At 48.5% G+C, this 23736-nt stretch overlaps 1 protein-coding gene across 1 annotated transcript; it reads left to right on the top strand.

Annotated features, from left to right (window-relative positions):
- Positions 1-21435: 21435 nt before the first annotated feature.
- Positions 21436-22293, top strand: atoh1a (atonal bHLH transcription factor 1a). The gene has a single exon (XM_038793060.1). The coding sequence runs from the start codon at positions 21436-21438 to the stop codon at positions 22291-22293; it is 858 nt and encodes a 285-aa protein (XP_038648988.1).
- Positions 22294-23736: the final 1443 nt, after the last annotated feature.

The raw sequence follows: 23736 nt of genomic DNA on the forward strand, positions 1-23736 counted from the left end.
AACTGCCGTGACTGTGGGAACCCAATTATTTTCTCCTAAAATGAATTAACCATTGTAATCAGTGCTAAGAATGGAGTGTTCTCTATGTAATCAACTAATCAATTCTAATTAGGTCTCCACCAAGCTATGAAACATGACACAGAGTGAGAAAACATATTTTTCCTAAGATTGCGCACACAAACGCTAAGCTAGTTTTGATAGGCGCCAGTCAACCTTAAGTAATGTCCAATGTTTGATTAACAAGTTATCCTCTAAGTAACAGACATTCATTTGAACAAACCAAGAGGTCTCAGCTGAGAATTAGAAACCAATGAACGTAAATGACGGGTTAAACCAAAGATAAGAATTCCCTTACAGATAGGACCTCGTGGTCAAGGCTCTTTGTTCCTGAATTCTTGAATCATCTATCTGTTTGTTTGTGTTTTGTGATTTGGTTTGTGCTTATGCTTTTGTCATGTGCTTGACTTTTTATGTATTGTTCGATATTTTGTTTCTATGTTTTATTCAATTATTGTTCAAATGTGTACCAATGAGTTGTATATTTAAAGTTGTATATTTGACAACACCCACTAACTGGACTATCGATTCTTATTAGAATAGACAAATAGGAGTCCCAACAGTAAGGCGTCTCATCAAACTCCCCCCCCCCTCCCCCCCGACAGGGTGAGTGAACACCTCATGATGCTACGGCTCACCCTGCCCCAAAAGCAGCACATCACAGCCGTCAGTGCTTATACCCCGTTGTCCTGCATCCCAAAGGGAGACAAGCTGATTCTCCTTGGCGACTTCAAAGCTAGAGCCTGGAAGGATGCAAACCTTTGCAAAGGCGTGTCAGGCAGGGAAGGCATGGGGAAAACAAATGCCAACAGAGTTCTCTTCCTGACAAAATGTGAAGCACATGACATTGTCATCACAAACCCACTGTTCTGACAGAGAGACAAGCAGAAGACCTCATGGCATCATCCCTGCTACAAGAACTGGCACCTAATAGACTGTATCATCGTCCGCGCAAGGGACCGCAAAGATATGCACATCACCTGTGGCACAGCCAGAGTCAATGACTGCTGGACTGACCACTGACTAATCTGCTCTACCATCTCCATCAAGCTGGCCCCAAACTGGCAGAGACAGAACAAACCCTGCCGCAGGAAAATCAATGTCGCTGGACTCAAAGACCCTGAGAAGAAAGAGTTACTCAGTCATCGTCTCACAGCTAACCTGGTGATGACCAACAAGCTAGAACCTCAGAATGCCCACGGCGCCTGGTCCGCCTTATAACCCACCATATTCAGCACGTCCGAGGAGACGCTCGGGCTCACGGTCTGAAAACACCAAGACTGGTTTGATGAGAATGATCAGGACCTCCGGGATCTCCTTGACTGCAAGCACAAGGCGCTCCTGAGTTGGCAGCTCCACCAAAATGTGATTGAGAGGAAACAAGCCTACAGGCAACTGAAGGCTAAGGTGCAACAAAGAACCCGCGACCGAAAGAGCAGGCGGATGGTGGCAAGCACGCGGGAGGCTCAGGAACTTGCCGACACCCACGATGTGTGAGGCTTCTTCAGCACAATTAAAACCAACTATGGTCCGAGTACCCAGACAGAAGACCCCACTGAGAGCCAAAACCAGTGAGGCGCTCATCAAAAAAGAGAGGCAGTCAACATCACCTGGAGAGAGCTCTTTGAGAATCCCCACAGAAGTTTTAAAATGCGGCGGAGAGTCACTCCTGACAAGACCCCACAACCACATCACTCTTGCCTGGCAGGAAGAGAGCATGCTGGGTGATCTCAGAGATGCTTTAATTGTGACTATATTCAAGAAAGGAGACAGGTCCAACTGCGGAAATTACAGGGAAATTGTCCTACTCTCCGCCAGAGAACCCTCCTCACCCGCCTCCTTCTATGTCTGAAGAGCTCCTCCCTGGCTCTTCGGGCGGCTTCCGCCCATCAAGAGCCACAATGGACATGATCTTCAGAGTGTGACAAATTCAGATAAAGTGTAAGGAGCAGGATTGACCTCTATACATGGCATTCTCCGTTGTCCAGCAGTCTTAACTCGTTGCTCTTCCACATGATTTCCCAGTACTGTGGGAAGTGAATATTTAAATGCCTCCGAAATAATCATTTCCCCAAGAGCTTCATACACTACGTTTATTTTTAATGCTCTTATTATGACTTGGATCCTTCCTTGGATTTTTAAACTTCTATTTCTAGGCTTCTGGCACTAGTTCACATACACTTAAGATGGCTTTTCTCACCTCATCATAATCCCTCAATATCTCCTCTGATAGTGATGCAAACTCTTCACACCATTACATACTAATTATGTTTGAGCCAACAAAGCCCAAATGGTTTTTGGCCAATTCAATTGTTTAGCTGCTTTCTCAAATAAGATTTTATAAAAGGCAGTGCTTGAATATAATGTAGCCATGGTGGCCACGCAAAATGGACACTGAGCCAAACTAAAATGGAAGGCAGCAGGGAAAGCCTGTTTAGTGAGAACAGACAGCCTGCTCTCAACTAATTAGCATTTTGCAAGCAGCAAACCAGTTTTCTGGCCAGGTGCAGATCTCCAAGCCAAAGGTGTTAATGGCAAAGCGCTTAACATTCTGATGAGGCAGCCCAGATCCAGGCACACACAATGGCAACATTTCCATCTCAATGTAGCACTTAATTGGTGGAGCAGACAGGATGGCACCAGAGTAAAGAATATCGAAACCACCCCCCAACATCGAGGGAAGCCCCCGCATTGGAGGATTTCGAAGGTAGCCGTTTGGAAACGTTCCAATCGGTACCGAAAGGTAGAGCCCGCCTAGAAGGGGGCAAGGACATTAGAGAGGGGTATAAAAGCAAATTCCCCACAGAGCCCGGTCTGTTAAACTCGTGCTCCGGCTCTGACTGACATCTTGCATCCTGACTCCAGCCGTTGAGCACCAGCCGCCGAAACCGTAAGTTCAACGCTCGCTACGCGATCCAAGCCCACTAGACTCCCAAGTACCAGAACGCTTGCTGAAGGCTGCAGTACAAGACCAGGACGAAGGCCTCGTTCTCTGACCTTGCCTGTTCCTGTTAGATAAGTATTCTGTTCACTTAAAGTTTAGTTATAGCTTAGTCTCTTAGTGTGCATGAGTATTTATTATAACTGTATAATAAATATTGATCGTTTGAACTTTACTAATCGGTGTATCGTCTTTATTACTTTGAACTTGACCTTGGAATACTTGTGACGTTGCCTATACGGCAACTGGCGACTCCAGAGCTAAATAATTACATAGAACAGAGCCTAGTAGTGTTAAGCACACGTCGAACTCGGAGGCGTGTTAATACACTCCAATAAACCCGTTTTACAACCACAGTAAAACGTGCAACATTTAGTGGCGACTCTGGTGGGATACGGTTGTAAGTGGAAACCCCACACCGTCCAGGACCCTGAAATTTGAATTAGAACTCCAAATTGCAGAGAAAGAAAGAGATCACAAGTATTCAAGGTGTTCAAAATAATAAGCGAAATTCGGAAGTGTGTTTAGTGCATGCGTACTAACAGGGCTGGCTGTAAGGTAAAACTGAAAGCTTTTTGTTGCGACAAACTTTCGGTAGTTTTGTGATCGGAAAATAGCGTAAGCCGTACCCTTTTCTCGAAACACCACCCCAGCAACCCCCTGTTCCAAATTATACAAAGAGAGTCAGAGGAAATGGCCATGCAGGCAATGGAACGTCTGATGGATCCAGCAAAGTTTGTGGTCGCAGCGACCAGCAGCAGTAGCAGAGTAGGCCAGTGTCCCACGTGGGAGCTGTAGCTCCGCAAATATTTACAAGGAAAGGGATGGCCCCTTTGGAAAGAGTTTTGTGCAAATGAGGAGACAGGTCCCGGAAGTATAGGTCATACTTGGTGGGAGAACCTCTCTCAAATACACAAAAAGAATCTAGGTAAAGCACGCAAGCCGATGGCGATTGTGTCCTGTTTGGCACAGTTGCGAGGCGCAGAGGAGGTCATCAGGACGCTCCGGACAGATTTAGAAGAGAGGAATAGGATGAGTAAGGTCGATGTCAGGGACATCGAGAAGGAGAATCTGGATCTCAAAGGGAAGTTGGCAGAGAAGGATAGAGAGGTGGATGATGCCAAAAGGGCTCATCAGTCTTGTCTAGCTCATCTGAACAGTTCCCAGACCCAGTATGGGAAAGCCTATCAGGACGTGCAACGTGCCGTTCTGATAAGACAGGAATCGGAAAAGCAGGTGGAGGCATTGCAGAGGCAATGTTCTGATCTCAAAGCAGCTTTGAGAGCACTCCATGCTGCAACGACCGAACAAAGACAAAGCACAGTTGACCACGCGAAATGCAGGAAACAGATTGCGGAACTGCAATCTCTGCTTTCGGTGCAGAATGGCTTCCAAAGCACCTTTGGAGCACAGTTAGATGGAGAAAACGCCCCAGATTGGCAGGAATTAAGTGAGACAGCGCAGCGTTATGTTCAGGGAACATGTGCGCCCGCAGCTCAGCAGAAACGACAGGCACCCCAACCCCCCACAGCTCAGACCATAACCGCACCCATGAATCCCGTAACCACGCAGAGAAAAGCCGAATCAGAAGGCGCCCCAGACATAACTTACACCACCCCTTTAACAGTAACCCAGCTAAGGGACGCTTGTGAAAAGATCACTCCGTTCCTCCCCACCGCAGACCCCCACCAGTTTTTCGCTAAAGTAAAACAGCAGGCTACCATGTACGGCCTGGATGAGAGAGAGCAGGTTAAGCTCACCGTGCTGAGTTTAGACCAGAGTGTAGTAGCAGCCCTCCCCGACCCACAGAACGTGGCAGGAGGCAGCCTAGAGGAGATGCACACCGCCATTTTAGATGCCATCGGGTACAATAGAGGTGACCCCGTAGAAGGATTGAATAAGTGCAGGCAGAAAAGATCCGAACACCCCACAGCATTCGCAGGAAGGCTGTGGATTCATTTCAGCGCAGTTTTCGGACAGTTAGATAGAGCGCATTTAACCCGTGAAAACATGGTTAAGTGGACGCGCACAATTATCTCACACGCAACAGAAGCAGGACAGAGCGCTTGCAATAGCTATGACCCCTCAGAAGAGGCCCATAACGAGAAATGGGTCCTGAAAAGATTGTCCCGCGCTTGGGAGCAATCGCTTCAGGGAAAAGGAAAAGTTAGATCCCCAGAAGAGGCTCAGGCTGCTGCAGATATCCAAGCAGTCAGAGAGCACCAGAAGCCCGCATGGGTAAATGAAGGCAAGAGCAGCCCTCAACAGAAAGGACAGGAATGCTATAACTGTGGACAGTTAGGGCATTGGGCAAAAGAGTGCAATGCACCCCAGCGATCTCAGAGAGGCCAGCAGACAGGCACTCTGAACCGCAATAAGTCAAAACCGATCCATAATGTGATAGTACAGTCAGGACCCACCAATGTGGACGAGACGAACTGACGGTGTTCGGGCTCCCCCACTTGGGTCTGTGACACACTATGGGACTCATCAGGGAGGCCCGTAGTCACAGCGAAAGTCAAAGGGAAGCCCATAGAGTTACTGTGGGACACAGGAGGATCCCGCACCACCATTAACTCCACAACCACGGCACACTCAGACACGTGGCCGACCACCTCCACCATTACACTTAGCGGGTTCACCGGACACTCGCAGCAGGGACATATCACAGCACCCGTAGCGATCCAGCTAGGGAACATTAGCACAAGGCACCCCGTAGTTCTAGTAAATCTTCCCCGGACGGCAGAACACATCCTGGGGATAGATTTTATGAACGCTCATAGCTTGTCGTTCGACCCAGTGAACCAGTGTGTCTGGCGCATGGCTAGATCAGACAGAGCACCAGCCACCCTCACAGTAGGAGACTACGCTAATCGGATTAGCGCAGTGGGAGAGTACTCATTCGACCTGACTACACTCCACACCGACCGACAAATTAAGGCCCTACTAAACAAACACAGGACAGCATTTGCAAGTCACCGTCATGACTGTGGCAGAATGACTGGACCAGTTCACGTTACCGGACAGGACCCCCGACCGCAAAAGCAATATAGATTTCCCCTCGAGGCAGAGGTGGAAATAGAAAAGGTTATAGGTAGCTTGTTGGACCAAGGTGTACTGAGAACGGTAGCCTCCACCAACAATGCCCCTATTTGGCCAGTGAGGAAGCCCGATGGATCATGGCATCTGACCATCGATTATCGGGAACTCAACAAAGTAACCCCCGCAGTAGCCCCAACGGTAGCTACTAGTCCCGAGACCATGCTCAAGCAGGGTCTCAACGCCAAGTACTTCACGGTATTGGATATCAGTAACGGATTCTGGTCCATACCATTGGCAAAAGCGTGCCAATACAAATTTGCATTCACTTTTAAAACTCAGCAGTACACGTGGACATGCCTCCCACAAGGATTCCACAATTCCCCCTCCATTTTCCACCGACAGCTGGCAAGTGGATTAGAAAAGTTTTCCCGACCCGAATGTCTGGTACAGTATGTAGACGACCTACTACTGCAGACAGACACAAAGGCAGAGCACATTTCGCTTCTGGCCGAACTCCTGGAACTCTTGACTGAAATTGGCTGTAAAGTTAACCCGAAAAAGGCCCAAATATTGGAAAGTAAAGTGATGTATTTGGGATCAGTCATCACGCACGGCAAACGCGAGATTGAATTCAAAAGAATTGATTCGATTGTCAAATTGCCCCTTCCCCAGAATGTTTCAGCCCTCCGGTCGTTTTTAGGACTGGTTGGCTATTGTCGGAACCACATAGACGGATTCGCGACAAAAGCCGCCCCACTTTCAGACCTCCTTAAGAAAGGAGCCCCCTGGGAATGGCTTCCGCAGCATACAGGCGCTGTGGAAGAGTTAAAACGAGCCCTTAGTGCAGCACCCGCACTGCTAGTCCCCGACCAACTTTCCCCGTACGCAATCGAGGTAGCTAGCACAGATCTGACCCTCTCGGCCGTGTTGCTTCAGGAACGGCACGAGCAGCTAAGACCAGTGGCTTATGCCTCCCGACTGTTAGACCCGGTAGAACAAGGATTTTCAGCCTGTGAGAGGCACCTCCTTGCTGTCTTCTGGGCAGTACAGTATTTTTCATACATAACCGGACTAAACCCCATCACCATTCTAACCGAACATACACCCACACAGCTACTACTAGACGGTCGACTGAAGGACGGTTCAGTTAGCCAGATTAGGGCAGCTAGGTGGACCCTACTTTTACAAGGACGGGACATTACTGTAAAACGGACACGCACACACACATATTTAGCAGACAACCTCCAATACCCCGGACAGCCCCATGACTGTGAAATTGTAGCTCCCCTGCATAACACAGGACCCTTTTTAGCAAAAACACCCCCCAGGAAGATAGGGAACCCGAAACAAAGCCCCCAGCCCACAGACACGTGTGGACCCTTGAGGATTTATGTAGACGGTTCCTCCACAGTTTTAAATGGTGAGCGTATCACAGGATGCGGCATCTATGTAGAGGACGCGCAGGGGCGCGCTCTCGAAGAGATAGCTCTTAAGTTACCAGGTCACTTAGGCGCGCAGGCAGCAGAGCTAGCGGCCATAGCGTATATAGTGGACCACCCCGATTCTTTCCCCAGCCCAGCAGACATATATTCAGACAGCTTATATGTATGCAATAGCCTAACAGATTTTCTGCCCCTGTGGAGGACACGAGGTTTTGTCTCCGCAGACGGAAAACCCCTTCCATCAGCCCCCTTACTCCAGCATATCCTAGAGAAAGCGAAGGACAGGACCTTCGGCATTATAAAAGTTCGCAGCCACCATAGGTCATCACCCCCTGGGAATGTAAAAGCCGACGCATTGGCTAAGGCAGGTTCCAGGAGAGGACACTTATGGACCCCCCCAGCTAGCGCACCAGCTAGCGCCCCTGTGAGCGCAGTACAAGTCTCACAAACAGAGGTTAAAGATCTCGTAGCAGCACAGAAACAGGACGGAGACCTCAGGGAGGTTTTCAAGGGAAACTTTGTGCCTGCGTACGAGCACTTTAAACACACACTGACCACACATGAGGGTGTGATCATTAAGGACCAACTTTATGTGGTCCCGAAGCAGGACAGGAATCAGATGATTGCCTTGTTCCATGACGGACACGGGCATCAGGGAATTGATGCAACAACGAGGCACCTCAGGCAACTCTGTTGGTGGCCTAATCTCAGGACTGATGTCACACACTACATTGAGAATTGCCTGATTTGTGCTCAGAATAACCCGGAGCGGTATTCTAAGAAAGCACAACTTCGGCATACTCGCCCAGTTAACGGCCCTTGGACAAACCTCCAGATCGATTTTATAGGTCCATTGCCCCCTTGTAGGAATGGCTATAAATACGTTCTGGTGGTCATAGATACCTTTACAAAATGGGTAGAGGCATTTCCCTCACGTACAAATACAGCAAAGACAGCTGCAAAGATCCTGACCCACCACATCTTCACGAGATGGGGTTTACCCCGAAGTATCGATTCGGACCAGGGATCTCACTTTACAGGACGGGTCATGAGGAACGTCCTGACAATATTCGGTATCAAACAAAACTTCCATATTGCGTATCATCCACAGTCCAGCGGGATTGTGGAGCGCATGAATCGGACCCTAAAAACGACCCTCAGGAAAATGGTTCAACAGAACAATTCCACATGGGATTCAGTGCTCCCCTTTGCACTCATGTTCATAAGGAACACTGTCTCCACATCTACAGGATACACACCACATACACTCATGACCGGACGCCCTATGAAAGGTACAGAATTCCTTTTAGGACTGGACATGACAAGCCCCGAAGTGACGGCCCTCACACATGAAAAGGCAGTTAAAGATCTAGTTGAGACTGTGAGGTCTGCACAGATCGCAGCCGCAGTCCAGCTAGGGAAACGCCGACAGCAACGTACTGCCTGTTTCAATAAGACCGTCCACACCACAGAATTCCAGGTTGGGCAACAGGTAATGTTATCTGTTTATAACCCCAGCAGTTTTTTGGCTCCAAAATATTCCGGTCCCTACTCAATTTCGGACAAAATTAGCCCCTCCGTTTACAGAATAAAGTATCCTAATGGGAAGACCGCGTGGTTCCATATAAACCAGTTAAAGGCATATGGAACACAGGCCAACCATGCTCACCATGTCCTGCTGGATGCAGCAGAACACTTCACCCCGCCCACCAGAAACACTTTTCCACCATCCCCCTCACAGACCAGTTCATCCACGGACTCGCCCACGACTCCGCCCCCAGACCACAACAGACCACGCCCCGAAACGCCCACAAGCTGCCACAGCAGAGACAGCAGGACTGACACTGACTCTGAAGACAGCGACAGCACACAGCCATACAGCCCACACTGCACCAACTACGACCCCGACTCCAGTGACCCCATGGAAGTCACTTACCTTAAAAACCCAGAACCACCACCCGACCCCGACTACCCCGACAACACACTCGACACTACACAATGGCACAGGGACAACTCATACAGACTTGTCCGCAATGATGAAAGTGACCCCCGGTCACACAATTCCAAAGTTTCATGCCTGATCCACACAAGGGTGTGGGATCCGGGAGAGCAGGACGACGCAACGTCTGAATCCCGACACGGCAACCCCTTTGTGACCCTGTTCACAGAGGCAGAATCAAAGTGAGGTGTCCAGATGATGTAAAATAGGAATCGTTTGAGGGAAACGATGTCCTTTCTGATGGAACCTGCACGTATGTTTGTCTTCGTTTTATGTTTGTTTGTCTCAGGATTGTACATTGTTCAGCTGGAGGATGGACATCTTCTTTTCAGCTGAAAAGATTGTGACCACCTCACATACACGTTAGCTTGTCCGCAGATACCTTTGAGAACTTCGGTTTGATTGGAGATCTTTTCCAAAGTTGTAAGGCCACACGCCAAATAGTTTATCTGCAGATATCTCTGAGAACTTCAGTGATGTCCTCAGTTGGAGCATCTTGGCTCCCTTGGTTTTTTAGGTGCCCCTCTATTCGGCGAAATAGAGGCTGCAAGTCATGGTAAACACATTCGTACCCGTTTTTTCCAGGTTACTCAGGCAGTGGACAAACGGCACTGAGGACCCGCCCTGTCTGAGAACCAACCCTTGGTCAGCCAAGCTCGGGTATGGCACAGCACGCCCTACCCGGGGATCCCATCCAACTCGTACCCGTCGCGGCCCATACGCAACTCATTCGGATGTTTGTTTCAAAGTTTGTTTTCATTTTAAGTTAGGTAGCCCTTCGGCCGCCATCCCACATGCTATTTACATCCGGGAACATTCGGATGGTAAATCAGCAAAGCCTGCGAGACGGCTCGCAGAAGGAAGGATTGTTAGGTGTATGCTGGTCTTTAAATTCGCTTTTTGAAAAAAAAAAAATGAGGGGAGTCACAGGGTGTGACTTAGCCAGTCATTTTAAAGGGTCAATTGGGTTTTGAAAGACAGATGCACTAACAAGTAAAGGTCTTAAACTGTGTATTGACAGATACTGTGCTTGATCCCAAAGGTTTCAAAGGACGAGACAGAGGTCGAAGCCAGGATTGTCAATACCGGAGGAAGAAGGAGGAGAAAGAAGAAGAACAGCAAAATGATGGAAGCCCACTTATTACTGTTTAATGTCATATGTATATGTGTGGAAACAAGACACGTTTCCCCCACAACCCCCACCGTAAATGTTTCAATTACAGCAAACCCCCAGTGCTCAGCTCTGATCAGCGAGGTTCAGACCTGGTGTACTAAATTCATGACGTGGTACTCCATGTCCTATATAATCGAATCACTGTTGGTGATCGCGATCCTCATCATACTAGTGCAGACCCTCAGGTTGAGGAAATGGAAGAGGAGAGCCTCTCGTTCCAGCACCTCACCCATCTATAGAGTTCAATCCCCCATCTTCGGATTCCACCAAACCCCTCAACCCCTCACTGATTACAACACTCTGTAAATAAAAATTCAGCCATGTATTATATTGTTCCATACTCGACTGCCGAGTTGGGAAGTGTGATGTTGTGGTGTGAATGGTTAAGATTTTAGAGTGATGAAATGTTAAGTTAAGGTTAAGGTTAATAGTGATAGGTAGAGGTTCCCAGTTGTAGTAATGCATGTCCCTTTGACATAGGGCCAAGTAGAAATGTTAGTTAAAATTTTTTTCTCTTCTTCCCATAGTTTAAGAATAGAGTAGAACAGGAACTGGCAAGAGGTCAGAACACAAGGAAGGCAACGTACATAGGTGATCCTTCACAATAGTATGATTGTGAGGATCACAAGGAGGGAATGTAGCCATGCTGGCCACGCAAAATGGACACTGAGCCAAACTAAAATGGAAGACAGCAGGGAAAGCCTGTTTAGTGAGAACAGACAGCCTGCTCTCAACTAATTAGCATTTTGCAAGCAGCAAACCAGTTTTCTGGCCAGGTGCAGATCTCCAAGCCAAAGGTGTTAATGGCAAAGCGCTTAACATTCTGATGAGGCAGCCCAGATCCAGGCACACACAATGGCAACATTTCCATCTCAATGTAGCACTTAATTGGTGGAGCAGACAGGATGGCACCAGAGTAAAGAATATCGAAACCACCCCCCAACATCGAGGGAAGCCCCCGCATTGGAGGATTTCGAAGGTAGCCGTTTGGAAACGTTCCAATCGGTACCGAAAGGTAGAGCCCGCCTAGAAGGGGGCAAGGACATTAGAGAGGGGTATAAAAGCAAATTCCCCACAGAGCCCGGTCTGTTAAACTCGTGCTCCGGCTCTGACTGACATCTTGCATCCTGACTCCAGCCGTTGAGCACCAGCCGCCGAAACCGTAAGTTCAACGCTCGCTACGCGATCCAAGCCCACTAGACTCCCAAGTACCAGAACGCTTGCTGAAGGCTGCAGTACAAGACCAGGACGAAGGCCTCGTTCTCTGACCTTGCCTGTTCCTGTTAGATAAGTATTCTGTTCACTTAAAGTTTAGTTATAGCTTAGTCTCTTAGTGTGCATGAGTATTTATTATAACTGTATAATAAATATTAATCGTTTGAACTTTACTAATCGGTGTATCGTCTTTATTACTTTGAACTTGACCTTGGAATACTTGTGACGTTGCCTATACGGCAACTGGCGACTCCAGAGCTAAATAATTACATAGAACAGAGCCTAGTAGTGTTAAGCACACGTCGAACTCGGAGGCGTGTTAATACACTCCAATAAACGCGTTTTACAGCCACAGTAAAACGTGCAACAATATTTAAACATACCCCTACTAGGATTTGTACGAGGAAAGGTTACCCCTTCCTCTAGACTTTCCTCAACCTCGGCATTTAACTGCAACCTTTTAAGTTGATCATCTCTTTGCAGTTCCATGTTCCAAAATTCAAATTCCCTCTTTTTCTTTTTGCTTCTGCCATCGCCGCGCTCTCTATTATTTCCCTTCAATTTCAGTTCAAGCTGTCTCATTTATTTACCATGTTGCAACAGTTTCGTTTGTGATTAAATTTGAGCTAATCCCAATAATTTGAACTGTTTCTCTGGAAAATGAACTGTTTAGCTTATCATTGAATTACCTCTGCCTTTATCACTCCTTCAGGTAAAGACAACTTCAGCTTGTCTGCAAAATCCAAAGGTGTTATTTTAACCACCCATTGTAAACCAACGAGAGTGACTTCTTCCCCACCCAAGAAACTCCTAGCCACTGAAATATCCATTTCACTTCCTTGACTTCTCTGCCTAGGTTTCTGGTGATAGAAGGAAGCAGAGTCATACTGACTGGAAATGCTAACTTTGTTTCTTTCTCCACAGATGCTGCCTGGCCAGCTGTGCATTGCCAACATTTTCTGTTGTTACTTCAGATCTCCAGCATCCGCAGCATTTTGCTTAGAGGCAATTTTTTCTACAGTACTTGACCAAATAATTCATCTCCCAGCCAACTACCCCACCATTATGTTTATTGCTTTGGAGAGGGTACAGAGGAGATTTACCAGGATGCTGCCTGGACTGGAGGTCATGTCTTATAAAGAAAGGTTGAGGGAGCTAGGGCTTTTCTCACTGGAGCGAAGAAGGCAGAGAGGTGACTTGATCGAGGTGTACAAGGTGATGAGAGGCATGGATAGAGTGGGTCGCCAGACACTTTTCCCCAGGGTGGAAATGGCTGTCACAAGGGGACGTAATTTTAAGGTGATTGGATGAAGGTACAGGGGAGATGTCAGAGGTATATTCTTTGCACAGAGAGTGGTCGTTGCATAGAATGCACTGCCAGCAGAGGTGGTGGAGTCAGAGTCTTAGGGACATTTAAACAACTGCTTGACAGACACATGGACAGCAGTAAATTGAAGGGGTGTAGGTTAGGTTGATCTTAATTAGGAAAAATGGTCGGCACAACATCGTGGGCTGAAGGGCCTGTACTGTGCTGTACTGTTCTGTGTTCTACGTTCTATGCATCTGTTGCAGTGATGTCATTAAAAGAACTTAGGGTGTGGTATGCAGATGATGGACGTGATTGCACCTGATGCAATGCAAGGCATGATGGGTGAATCCCGGGAGAACCCCAAATCGGACTTTACGCCGGGTCGATTGTCAGTCACCCGCCTTGCAATGCCCTGCACAATCGGGGTCATGCCCTCACTGGGCATGCTCCAGATAATGACATTCAAATGAGCCATTAGACTCCTTTACTATGCCAATCCAGTGTTCACCCAGCACCCAGGATGGCCGTTCCTGCGAGGCCTCAACCAGGCACCGATTAGTACTGATATCCACAAGCGTGGACCAGGTGTGAAAGCACCTTGGGCAGTCTTGGAGGTAATTAGAAACGCCTGGATGGTCGGGGATAGGGCACAGTAGTAGACTTGTACTTCCAGGGTGCCTGGTTGACATGGCTAATGTGCCAGGGGCACTGCCAGGCTGGCAGTTCCAAGGTGCCTGGGTGCCAGGCTGGCACTTCCAAGGGCTTGGGCATTGGGGACCATACCATGCCCATAAAAGGCTGGTGAATAGGAGTATGAAGGAGTCACAGAAAGGCTGGGGCTGACGATGGAGGTTTTGAAATGGGGGTCCTGAAAGGGATGATGTGGAGATCTGAACAGCCTTTCAAGAAGATGCCACAATCTGTGAGTAATCAGTCCTGTTGCTGAGTTCAGCTCTCCAGTGCCAGAAACATTTAGAACTGTGGCCTCGACTGGGGAGAAACTCGCCAATGCCCAAAAAGATGGCTCAGTGCCGTTGAATAGCGGTCTCCACCTTGGCATTGGAGTCGTTGCGAAGCACTGCCAAGCATGTCCAAAACTTTTGAAATGTCCACACTTTTGAAATGTTTCCATTGAATCATCCTCAATATGTCTGCTGAAGCTATGGGTTCTGCTCTGGATTCTGAGAGGAGGTGAGTGTGGTTGTCTTTGTGTTGCTAAATTCAGGATGGTTGGCGTAGTGTTCACAAAGACCACAAAAAAGACCATTTGAACTTAATTAACTCTATAAATTTATTAACACTACTAATTTGGATTTGACAAGTACTCCGAAAGAATACACAGTTGATTAATAACATTTAACTATACTCATCTACATGCAGCTAATCTTAATATTGAGATAAACTATGATCTGCTCTCACTTACGCTATTTGTATTTCTGACTCTCTCTAGCTAACTCCTGGACTACTCTCCCCCCCCCCCCCCCCCCCCGCACCAAGACTTAGCAACACTGTCTTATATAGATGCAACTGTAGCTCCCTCTAATGGCTACTCTAGACACTTCATTAACCCTTGCAGTTCTTATAGTTTTGACAATACCACAGTGTGTTTCTCAGACTGTCTTCTGAAAGCTTCTCTCCCAAGGACTTTGTGAATAAATCTGTAAACCACTAATTTTTTTAACAAGTGTCATTTGCCCTGTGTGTATGGATTTTGCTTAAATGAACTTATGGAAAAAGATGGGAAAATAAGCTCAAAGACCTTTATTTTGTTCATGACGTGGAGATGCCGGCGTTGTACTGGGGTGAGCACAGTAAGAAGTCTTACAACACCAGGTTAAAGTCCAACAGGTTTTTTACAAACACTAGCTTTCAGAGCACTGCTCCTTCCTCAGGTGGATGAAGGTGAATTTGCAGGTAATTGAATCTGTACAGATCCAGAGATAGAGGTAACCCCAGGTTAAAGAGGTGTGAATTGTCTCAAGCCAGGACAGTTGGTAGGATTTTGCAAGCCCAGGCCAGATGGTGGGGGGGTGAATGTAATGCGACATGAATCCAATGTCCCGGTTGAGGCCGCACTCATGTGTGCGGAACTTGGTTATAAGTTTCTGCTCAGCGATTCTGCGTTGTTGCGCGTCCTGAAGGCCGCCTTGGAGAACGCTTACCCGGAGATCAGAGGCTGAAAGCCCTTCAAGGGCTTGAGACAATTCATTTATCTCTGGATCTGTAAAGATTCAATTACCTGCAAATTCTCGCATTCTAAGCATTGTCTGGCATCTTTGAATTTGTCTATATATGTTTCTGGAACATACCTCTTCATTCACCTGAGGAAGGAGCAGTGCTCCGAAAGCTAGTGTTTGTAACAAACCTGTTGGACTTTAACCTGGTGTTGTAAGACTTCTTACTTTATTTTTTCAGAACTGCTAATTGAAAAGCTGTGTTTCATGGCTGTTAATGTGGTTAATCCTGTATTAGTAATAATGGTTGCTTTAATATAAAAGATCCCTATTTGTCAGTGGAATCCCTGCTTGACCAAAGTGTCCTTTCCTTCACAGTTTAAAATTTTTAAATTGTTGGCGTCTCATCCGGTTTCCTGATATAAATTGGAATTTAGTCCGATACTATAACAGCAATACCTCCCCTTCCTCCACTTCGAGCCTGTGCCGCCCTGACCTATTCGTCAATTTAGCGTGAAGTCGTGTAACAGGGTGGCATGGCACAGGCGGCTTTGGTTAATTGCTGTTAATATCTGGAAGCATTTTCTAATTGCCAGTCACATTGCAGCCAGTCACACAGTAACTTCCCATGATCAGCAGCTCATTGTGAGCGCAGCTTCTCGGAGCCACACAAGGTCTTTCTGAGAGTAACTGACCAAATTAACAAAACGCCTTATTCCAGGGCGAGAGAAGTACTTGTCAAATATCTTCTCCAGGAAGACAGCGTCCATTTCGAATTGAAAAGTGTGTGTGTGGGGGGGAGGGGGGGGGGGGGGGGAGATTTGGCTGGGGAGCTTCCCAAATCCAGGATCTTCCTTCAACACAAATCGCAGTATTTCAAAGGCAACAGTAAAAATTAATTTGACCAAGGGTCGCCCAGACTCCGAACGTTAGCCCCGTTCCCCCTCTCTCTCTCGTACCAGCCTCCCCGGACAGGCGCAGGAATGTGGCGACTAGGGGCTTTTCACAGTAACTTAATTGAAGCCTACCTACTCGTGACAATAAGCAATTTTCATTTCATTTTCATTTTTCATTTCACGCAGACTGTCAGAGCTGCTAAAATGGTTCAGCATTTCCACTCTTTCTTTTCAGATTCCAGCACCCGCAGTAATTTGCTTTTCAAAATTAAATGCATCCTCACCCTGTGGACAAGCTGGCGGATTCCTTTTATGAAATGAAAAAAATGAAAATCTCTTGTTGTCACGGGTAGGCTTCAATGAAGTTACTGTGAAAAGCCCCTAGTCGCCACATACCGGCACCTGTCCGGGGAGGCTGGTACGGGAATCGAACCGTGCTGCTGGCCTGCTTGGTAAGCCAGTGATTTAGCCCAGTGAGCTAAACCAGCCAGCAGTATTGATGGTTCCTCTTTGGAAAAGAACACAATCGAGGAATTTGATCAACATAAAAGTCAAGGGGGCCAAAATGTGTGGAATTGGATGGCCTGGTCAAATGTTAACCTGGGCTGCTCTGATTAGGAGACCTGATTTGGTTGACATAAATTCTGCAGCTAGCAAACGGTGTACCGTAGGCATGTTGCCCTCAAAGTAAAGGTTTTCTCTCGGATTTTAACATACAATTCAGAAATTTAACAAATATCTTGCATTCCAGTGACAGAAATAGAGGTTATAGCGGTACTGCAACAAGTTCTGTTAAGATCATGTTACAATAAGTCAGCACATGGACATGTGGAAGGAATCATTGTAACGCAAAATATGTATATACAGAAGGAACTAAACGGCGATTTTTCGGGGTTATTATTGTACAGGGTAGCAGATTTATTCGATATGCGCTCTCTTCTGTCTAATTTGCTAATGTAATTTATAATCTCTCTCTCCCTAGCCCCCAGCCCGGCCTGTCTCTTGATTTTCGTGTGTGTGTTTTTTTGTGGGAAGGAGTCTGCTGTATGGTTGCCATGGAGACGCCACTGTGTTAGCTGGTATCTAGACTGAATAATGTGCCGGGGCAACATCGTGTCACATTTTGCCTGAACATTCTGTAAGCGGCAAGCAGAGCGTGGCCAATGGGACACAGAATGCCATTGTGTAGGGGACACTTTAATAAGCCCGAGTTACAATATTCAACCTGGTGTGGCACGGGGGGAGGGGGGGGGGGGGGGAGAGAGAGGGGAGGGATGGGGGTGGAGGGGGGGGGGGGGGGTGGCATTGGGCACAGCAATGAAGCGCAAAGTCTTCAGGGAGACTGAGAAATCCCGGGCCGCAGAGTGTCAGCCGACTTGACTTCGATTTTAACGACTTCCAATAATTCGTCCAAATTCATCTTTGCGCCCATTCGTCCCAATCTGCAACCCCCCCCCCCCCCCCCCCCTCCCATCCCCACCCCAGCGCGGATACTCAATGTCTGACAGAAGAAACACATCTCACGACTATCAGCTACACTCTCACCCAAGACAGTCAGAGCCTTTATATCGAATCGTTGTGATGAATATTATCTGAGAAGTTTAGTTTAACTCGGGAAGGTGCGTCTGTGGAATCCAGGCATCTCGTTTTTAGTTTAAGAATGGAAGCAACGAATTTAATTGCGCCTGTTCATCATTTTAGATCGTATTCGTTAATGTTCACAGTAACTTCATTGCAGTGTTAATGTGAGCCTACTTGTGACGCTAATAAAGATTATTATAAATGTCTTTAGGCATTGACACGGTGCAGTTCTCCAGGGATGATAGATGGAGCGTTGTTGTCACTCACTGTGTTCGATTCCACTCCAACTTGCCACATCTGGATGTCACTTCAGTGCAGAGTTAATGGGGGATACCGAGTCTTACAGATGAATGTGGGGGTCTGTGAGACAGAGCGCCCACTGCAAGTGTGAAAGAGTGAATTTGCACACACACACGCACACACACACGCACACAGGCAGGAAACACAAGTAGGTTTAAGATTGACCAGAGAGAGGGAGAGAGAAAATGGAGAATGGGGCACAAGTTTCCGTAAACTTTTCATTCACCAGCACTGGCCACAATCTGATATTCGGCATTGCCAGGGGAAACAGTTGCGTTGTGGTTTATATCCCGTAAATAAATGTCTCTAACTCGTTGATGCGTATTATTATTTTTTGCAAAGCTATCCGAATTCAAGGATGACTGGGCGAGACAGCCCGACCTGTGACACGTGTTAAAAAAAAGTTGTGTTTCTTGTCAGCCTTCAGCTCTGTATTGTTCTGTATTTTAATGTCACAACTCGATGGCATCGCTGGCCTACCTCTCCCCGAGGTGGGCTACCTTTACCTGGAATCGCTGAATAGGATTCACAGCAAAACTGGCAGAACCTCTGACAATAGCTTACACTGTTCGCCCCGCGCACCGTACAATATCCTTGGTGGCAAACCCGCAACCCGTGAAACAAACTCCGCTCCTGTCAATTTCACAGGCGCCGCCCTTTGCTGTTTCAAACTCGGTAACCCAAAGTTCAAAGCCAGGGGTTTGCCTTCATCGAGGCGAGCTCCTGATTCACAGCCCAGTTTAAACTTAAAAGCGGATGAGAAGAGGAGCTTTCTGTTGTTTGTCAAAGGGTGGGAGTAGAATTGTTTTTAAACAGGGGGACATCGGCCTGTGTACCGGCCAGGTGGGGCGGAGGGGGGGGGGGGGGTGGGGGTGGAGGCCACAGATTTAAAAGGATTGGCACTCAAAACATTCCAAGTTAGACAACTATGCAGTGAGCTGCTCTGATCTGGAACATGCTGCCCTCTCTGATTGCACAGCCAATAGTGATGTTCAAAAGGAAGGATTGATCAGAGGCAATGCTTCCAGCTCTTTAGGGCGAGATTGGGGAAGGGAGGAATGGGATTGATTGAACAGCTCTTTGGTGGAGTCGGCACCGGCGCGATGGGCCGAATGGCCTCCTTCTGCCTCATGGTTCCATCAGCACAGCCCCCCGCCTGGTAAACGGCTGCGAATGATTTCCGCCTGTGTGTTAACCCCGGGCTGTGGGGATAATTTCAGCATCTCTTTCGGCTGAAACATCGGCCAAATGCACAAGTGCCCTCGGGGGATTCGATGTGAATTAGTGGAGATTCTGGATGAGAGAGAGAGAGAGAGACCATCATAAATACTCAAGGTTTCGGATTGATTTAATAGGAGCGCTGTTGTATAAAAGAAGACTCCACTGTACTTAACTTAAATGGGACTAGTGCCAGTGAGATGTTATCCTGTGTGGGAAGATCTTTTCCTCAACTCAAAGGCTGGTGGACCCCTTCCACAATGCATTGGTCAAAGGGGCAGACCTGCCCTCTTACTAACTTTCAGAGTGAAAAATACCCCCCCCCCCCCCAACACACACCTCTGTCAATCCCACATCCCTGAGCACAGTAACTCGGAAATCAACGGGAGGGGGTGGAAGAGATTCTGCAATTTAACCGAAAATGTTTAATTGATTTTCTTTTATTTAATAAAAAGGTGGCATTGACGACTGACTGTCTTGTCAGCTTTAGTCTCCAGTGTTAAATTAATGTGTGTGTGTGTGGGGGGGGGGGGGGGGGGGGGGGTGGAACCAGAAGCTGGAATGGGAAAAAAGTGGATGCTCAATAATTGTGCAGCAAACACTCCGCAGCGGGGAAATTAATCCTTTAATGGGTTTAACGCGGCGCGTTTCTGCATTGGGGTGGACAGGGGGTGCTTCAGCTGCACACTCCCAGCAGTGACTCTTGCTGCCAAACGCGTGCGAGTTTCTCGCTTTAAATGCCACATGCACGGGGTGTCCCGGACGTGCACTTTGGGGGACAATTCGGAGGTGACCCTCCAAACTTGCAACGTTTGATGTCTGAGACAGAGACAGCAGAGCTCTGTTCCCTTATCGTTGCAATCGTGCAGTTGCACGGGGCGGGGGGGGGGGGGGGTAGAGAAGTCCTGCTCCTTCTCCCGTGGCCGACTGCTCAGAAATAAAGAGCAGGGCCATCCGTGGGAAGAGGGTGGAAGAAAGTCCCCGGTGCAATGCAAAGTTTCAGTGTCGGTGGGCGCCTTAAAGGAGTCCACTGAGAAATGCTTTCGAGATTAATACCGAGTGCGGTCGGTTGCGGATGCGGGGGGGGGGGGGGGGGGGGGGGGCGGGGGGGGGGGGGGGGTCATCTCAATGTGGACCATCTCTGGCATTTTGCAAAAGGATATGTTAAAATCGTTGCACAATTAAAGATTGCAATTTTTTATTAATTCACCCACCCTCCCCTTTCGGCACATGGTTTTGCTGGGTGTTTGTTGTAAGAGATGGGGTAGGTGTGTGGGGTGAGTGCTGAAGGTGCAGCCAGCGCGTTGCCCGCACCAGAGAGGGTGTGAAGCCAGTCGCGTGGCCGGCGCGCGCGAGGCGTGGAATGCGGCCCGGGGACAGGGGGAGGAGGAGGGGGCGCGTGCCTGCTCTTTCCATTGAGACAAACGGGGTGAGGTCCCGGGAGCCTATGCCCGCCCGCGCCAGGTCCATTGTCTTTGATTGGCCGCCTCCTCCCATGGTCATTTGCATATTGGCCCCTATTCCCCCCCCCCCTCCCCCCACACACTTTCCATTGGTGGTGGGAGGGGGCGCTCTCGCTCATTGGCCAGCCGCACGCGCCGGCTCGCACGCCCATTGGCTGCCAACACGCGACCGGCGCGCGTGAGCGCCCCATTCATACCCCGGTGGCACGCGCGCACAGAACAGGAGAGCGCGCGCGGCGCCTTTGATCCCCGGGCGGCGCGTGCCGCATTTAAAGGGCGGCCGCAGCCCGGGACCGCGGCGAGACGAGCGCGTGTTGTGTGTCTGTCTGTGCGGGGTGAGCTCTTTCCCCCCACCTGCACACGCCTGGTGGCTCGCATCGTCTTGTGGCCGGCGTGTGCGCCTCAATGCAGCGCGGTGTGCTATTTACATAAACATACACACGCGCATGCAAACACACACACACACACAAAACTGCAAGAAGACTAAAATATTGGGAGCTGCAACAAAGTCACACTCCAAAAACTTTTTCTTGTTTTTTTTTTGTTTTGCAAAACTTTGGATTTTTTGCATCGTTTTTTTTTACCCCCCACGCCCCTCCTGCGTTTGTAATCGTTCGATTTGCAATGAGCCAGGTGCATTCGGAAGACTGGGCTGAAATGAAAGAGTTGGCCGCGACTGGAAGGTGTTTGCAGCATCAGCAGCAGACAGCTCAGGGGTACGCCGCTGCTGCACTCTCCCTGCTGGACACCGACCCGAGGGGCTGGCTGGCGCCCACCTTGCAGAGCACCTGCTCGGCTCACGCCGACTACCTGTCGCCTGGCTCGTCCTCGGAGGAGCTGCTGCTGCTGGGGGCCGAGGCGGAGTTGGCATGCGGAGGAGGAGGACGGGGCAAGAGCCCCATCAAGGTGCGGGAGCTGTGCAAACTGAAGGGCGTGGGGCTGGAGGAGCTGGGCTGCCGGCAGCGGGCCCCGCCGAGCCGGCACGTTAACGGCGTGCAGAAGCAGAGGAGGCTGGCGGCCAACGCCCGGGAGCGCCGCAGGATGCACGGCCTGAACCACGCTTTCGACCAGCTCCGCAATGTCATCCCCTCCTTCAACAACGACAAGAAGCTGTCCAAGTACGAGACGCTGCAGATGGCGCAGATCTACATCAACGCGCTGGCCGAGCTGCTGCAGGGGGGCGGCGAGGCGGAGGGCCAGCCCCGGGGCGCCATTCCCGCCGCCGGCTCCACTCCCGCCGCCGGCGCCCTCCCCGCCGCCCGCCGCTACCCCGCGCCGCCCGCCGCCTCTTACCCCTCCTTCCCCTTCCCGGAGGCAGCCTCCGCCGGCAGGTCCCCCGGGGGGCTGCCCGCCTCCTCCACCTCGCAGGAGGGCAGCAAGACCTCGCCCCGCTCCCATCGCAGCGACGGCGAGTTCTCCCCCCGCTCCCACTACAGCGACTCCGAGGATGTCCCCCTGGACCTGCAGAGCGAAGAGGATTAATTCTCCCCCCCACCCCCCTCCTCCTCTCCAGCCCAGAGCTACTAATGAACTCAAAACAAAGTTGCCCCGGAGCGGGGAAGAGATCCGAAAATGAAATTTTTAAGCAAAATACAGCAGATGCTGGAATGTGAAAGAAGAGATGATGGTGGGGGGGGGGGGGGGGAAATTCAGCACGTCTGACAGCATCAGTGGGGAGATCGAGAGAGAGAGAGTTCAAAGTTGTTAACTCTTCTGGAAAAGTTACTAACTCTTCTGGAAAAGTTTCTAACTCTTCTGGAAAGTTGCTAACTCTCTGGAAAAGTTGCTAACTCTCCTGGAAAATGTTGCCAACTCTTCCGGAGAAGGTGTTAACACATCTGGAGACGGTGTTCGCACATCTAGAGAAGGCGTTAACGCATCTGGAGAAGTGAACTCTGCTTTATCTCTCTCAATCTCTCTCTGTCCCTCCTTACAAGGTGCTGCCAGACCTGGGCAGGTTCCTGCGTCCTCTCTCCTTCTGGGAATGAACTACTTGTGTCCCTCTTATTTTGTAATGCAAATTGTTGTTTTTTTCACTTTGTCTGTCACTGCTCAATGCTAATAGAATATTTTTGTTTTTTGACCTTACACATAAAAAGAAGAGTCGCTAATTTTGATACTAATTCCATATGCGAGTGACGATGCTGCTTTGTAACGCCCGCACTTTAAAACTCAGCCAATTCTACGCGTTTGAAATATTTATGTAGCTTCCTTCAATACGGTGGTTAATATAGAGAGAGAGAAAGTTTATATATAGGTTACTGTTGGTTTCTGAGAAAACGTTTTGTCTCGTAGACGAGTTTAATGTCTTGCTGCTGGAAATACAAATTATTATTTATTGCTGAACGGAGTGTACTTATTTCTCGACTGCTTGATGTTCAGTTACCTTTCTGTACATATTATATATAAATATAAATTTTTTAATTCCAATCGGACAAGTGGGGGGGAAAATGTAACGTGTTTTTTAAATGTTTGCTCTCGCCTTAGCAAGGTATTTTTTTTAATTATTTGCCACCGTTTTATGTACTGTCGCTTTTTATTTGAATTTTTAACCTAAAATAAATATTACTGAAAAATGTGAAGTGGAGATGTTGGTTATTTGTCGGGGAGCACACCCACACACATGTCCTTGGGGAGCTCGTTCGTTTTGTTTCAACAAGATGTAAAAATAATCTCATCGAATAAAAGAGGGATTTGCAACGCGGAGGCTTCCAAATCGTTAAAAAAAAAGAGTTTTCACCTCAAGGATTTTTTTTTGAAACCGATAACTTTGCACAGGTAGCGAGGGATCTAAATAAGTGTAATTTATTTTGAAACCTTTAGTGTTTGACTTGATGCCTTGTTTTTGTAACTGGGCGATCCTCAAGGCGCGAGATCCGAGTTGCAGGGTTTTTTTTATCTCAATATTAATTACATTTGAAAGGG

The sequence above is a fragment of the Scyliorhinus canicula genome, chromosome 3, assembly GCF_902713615.1.
Source record: "Scyliorhinus canicula chromosome 3, sScyCan1.1, whole genome shotgun sequence".
Lineage (NCBI taxonomy): Eukaryota > Metazoa > Chordata > Chondrichthyes > Carcharhiniformes > Scyliorhinidae > Scyliorhinus > Scyliorhinus canicula.

Coding starts and splice junctions, on each gene's coding strand:
- atoh1a (XM_038793060.1), top strand. CDS start 21,436: ATGAGCCAGGTGCATTCGGAAGACTGGGCTGAAATGAAAGAGTTGGCC.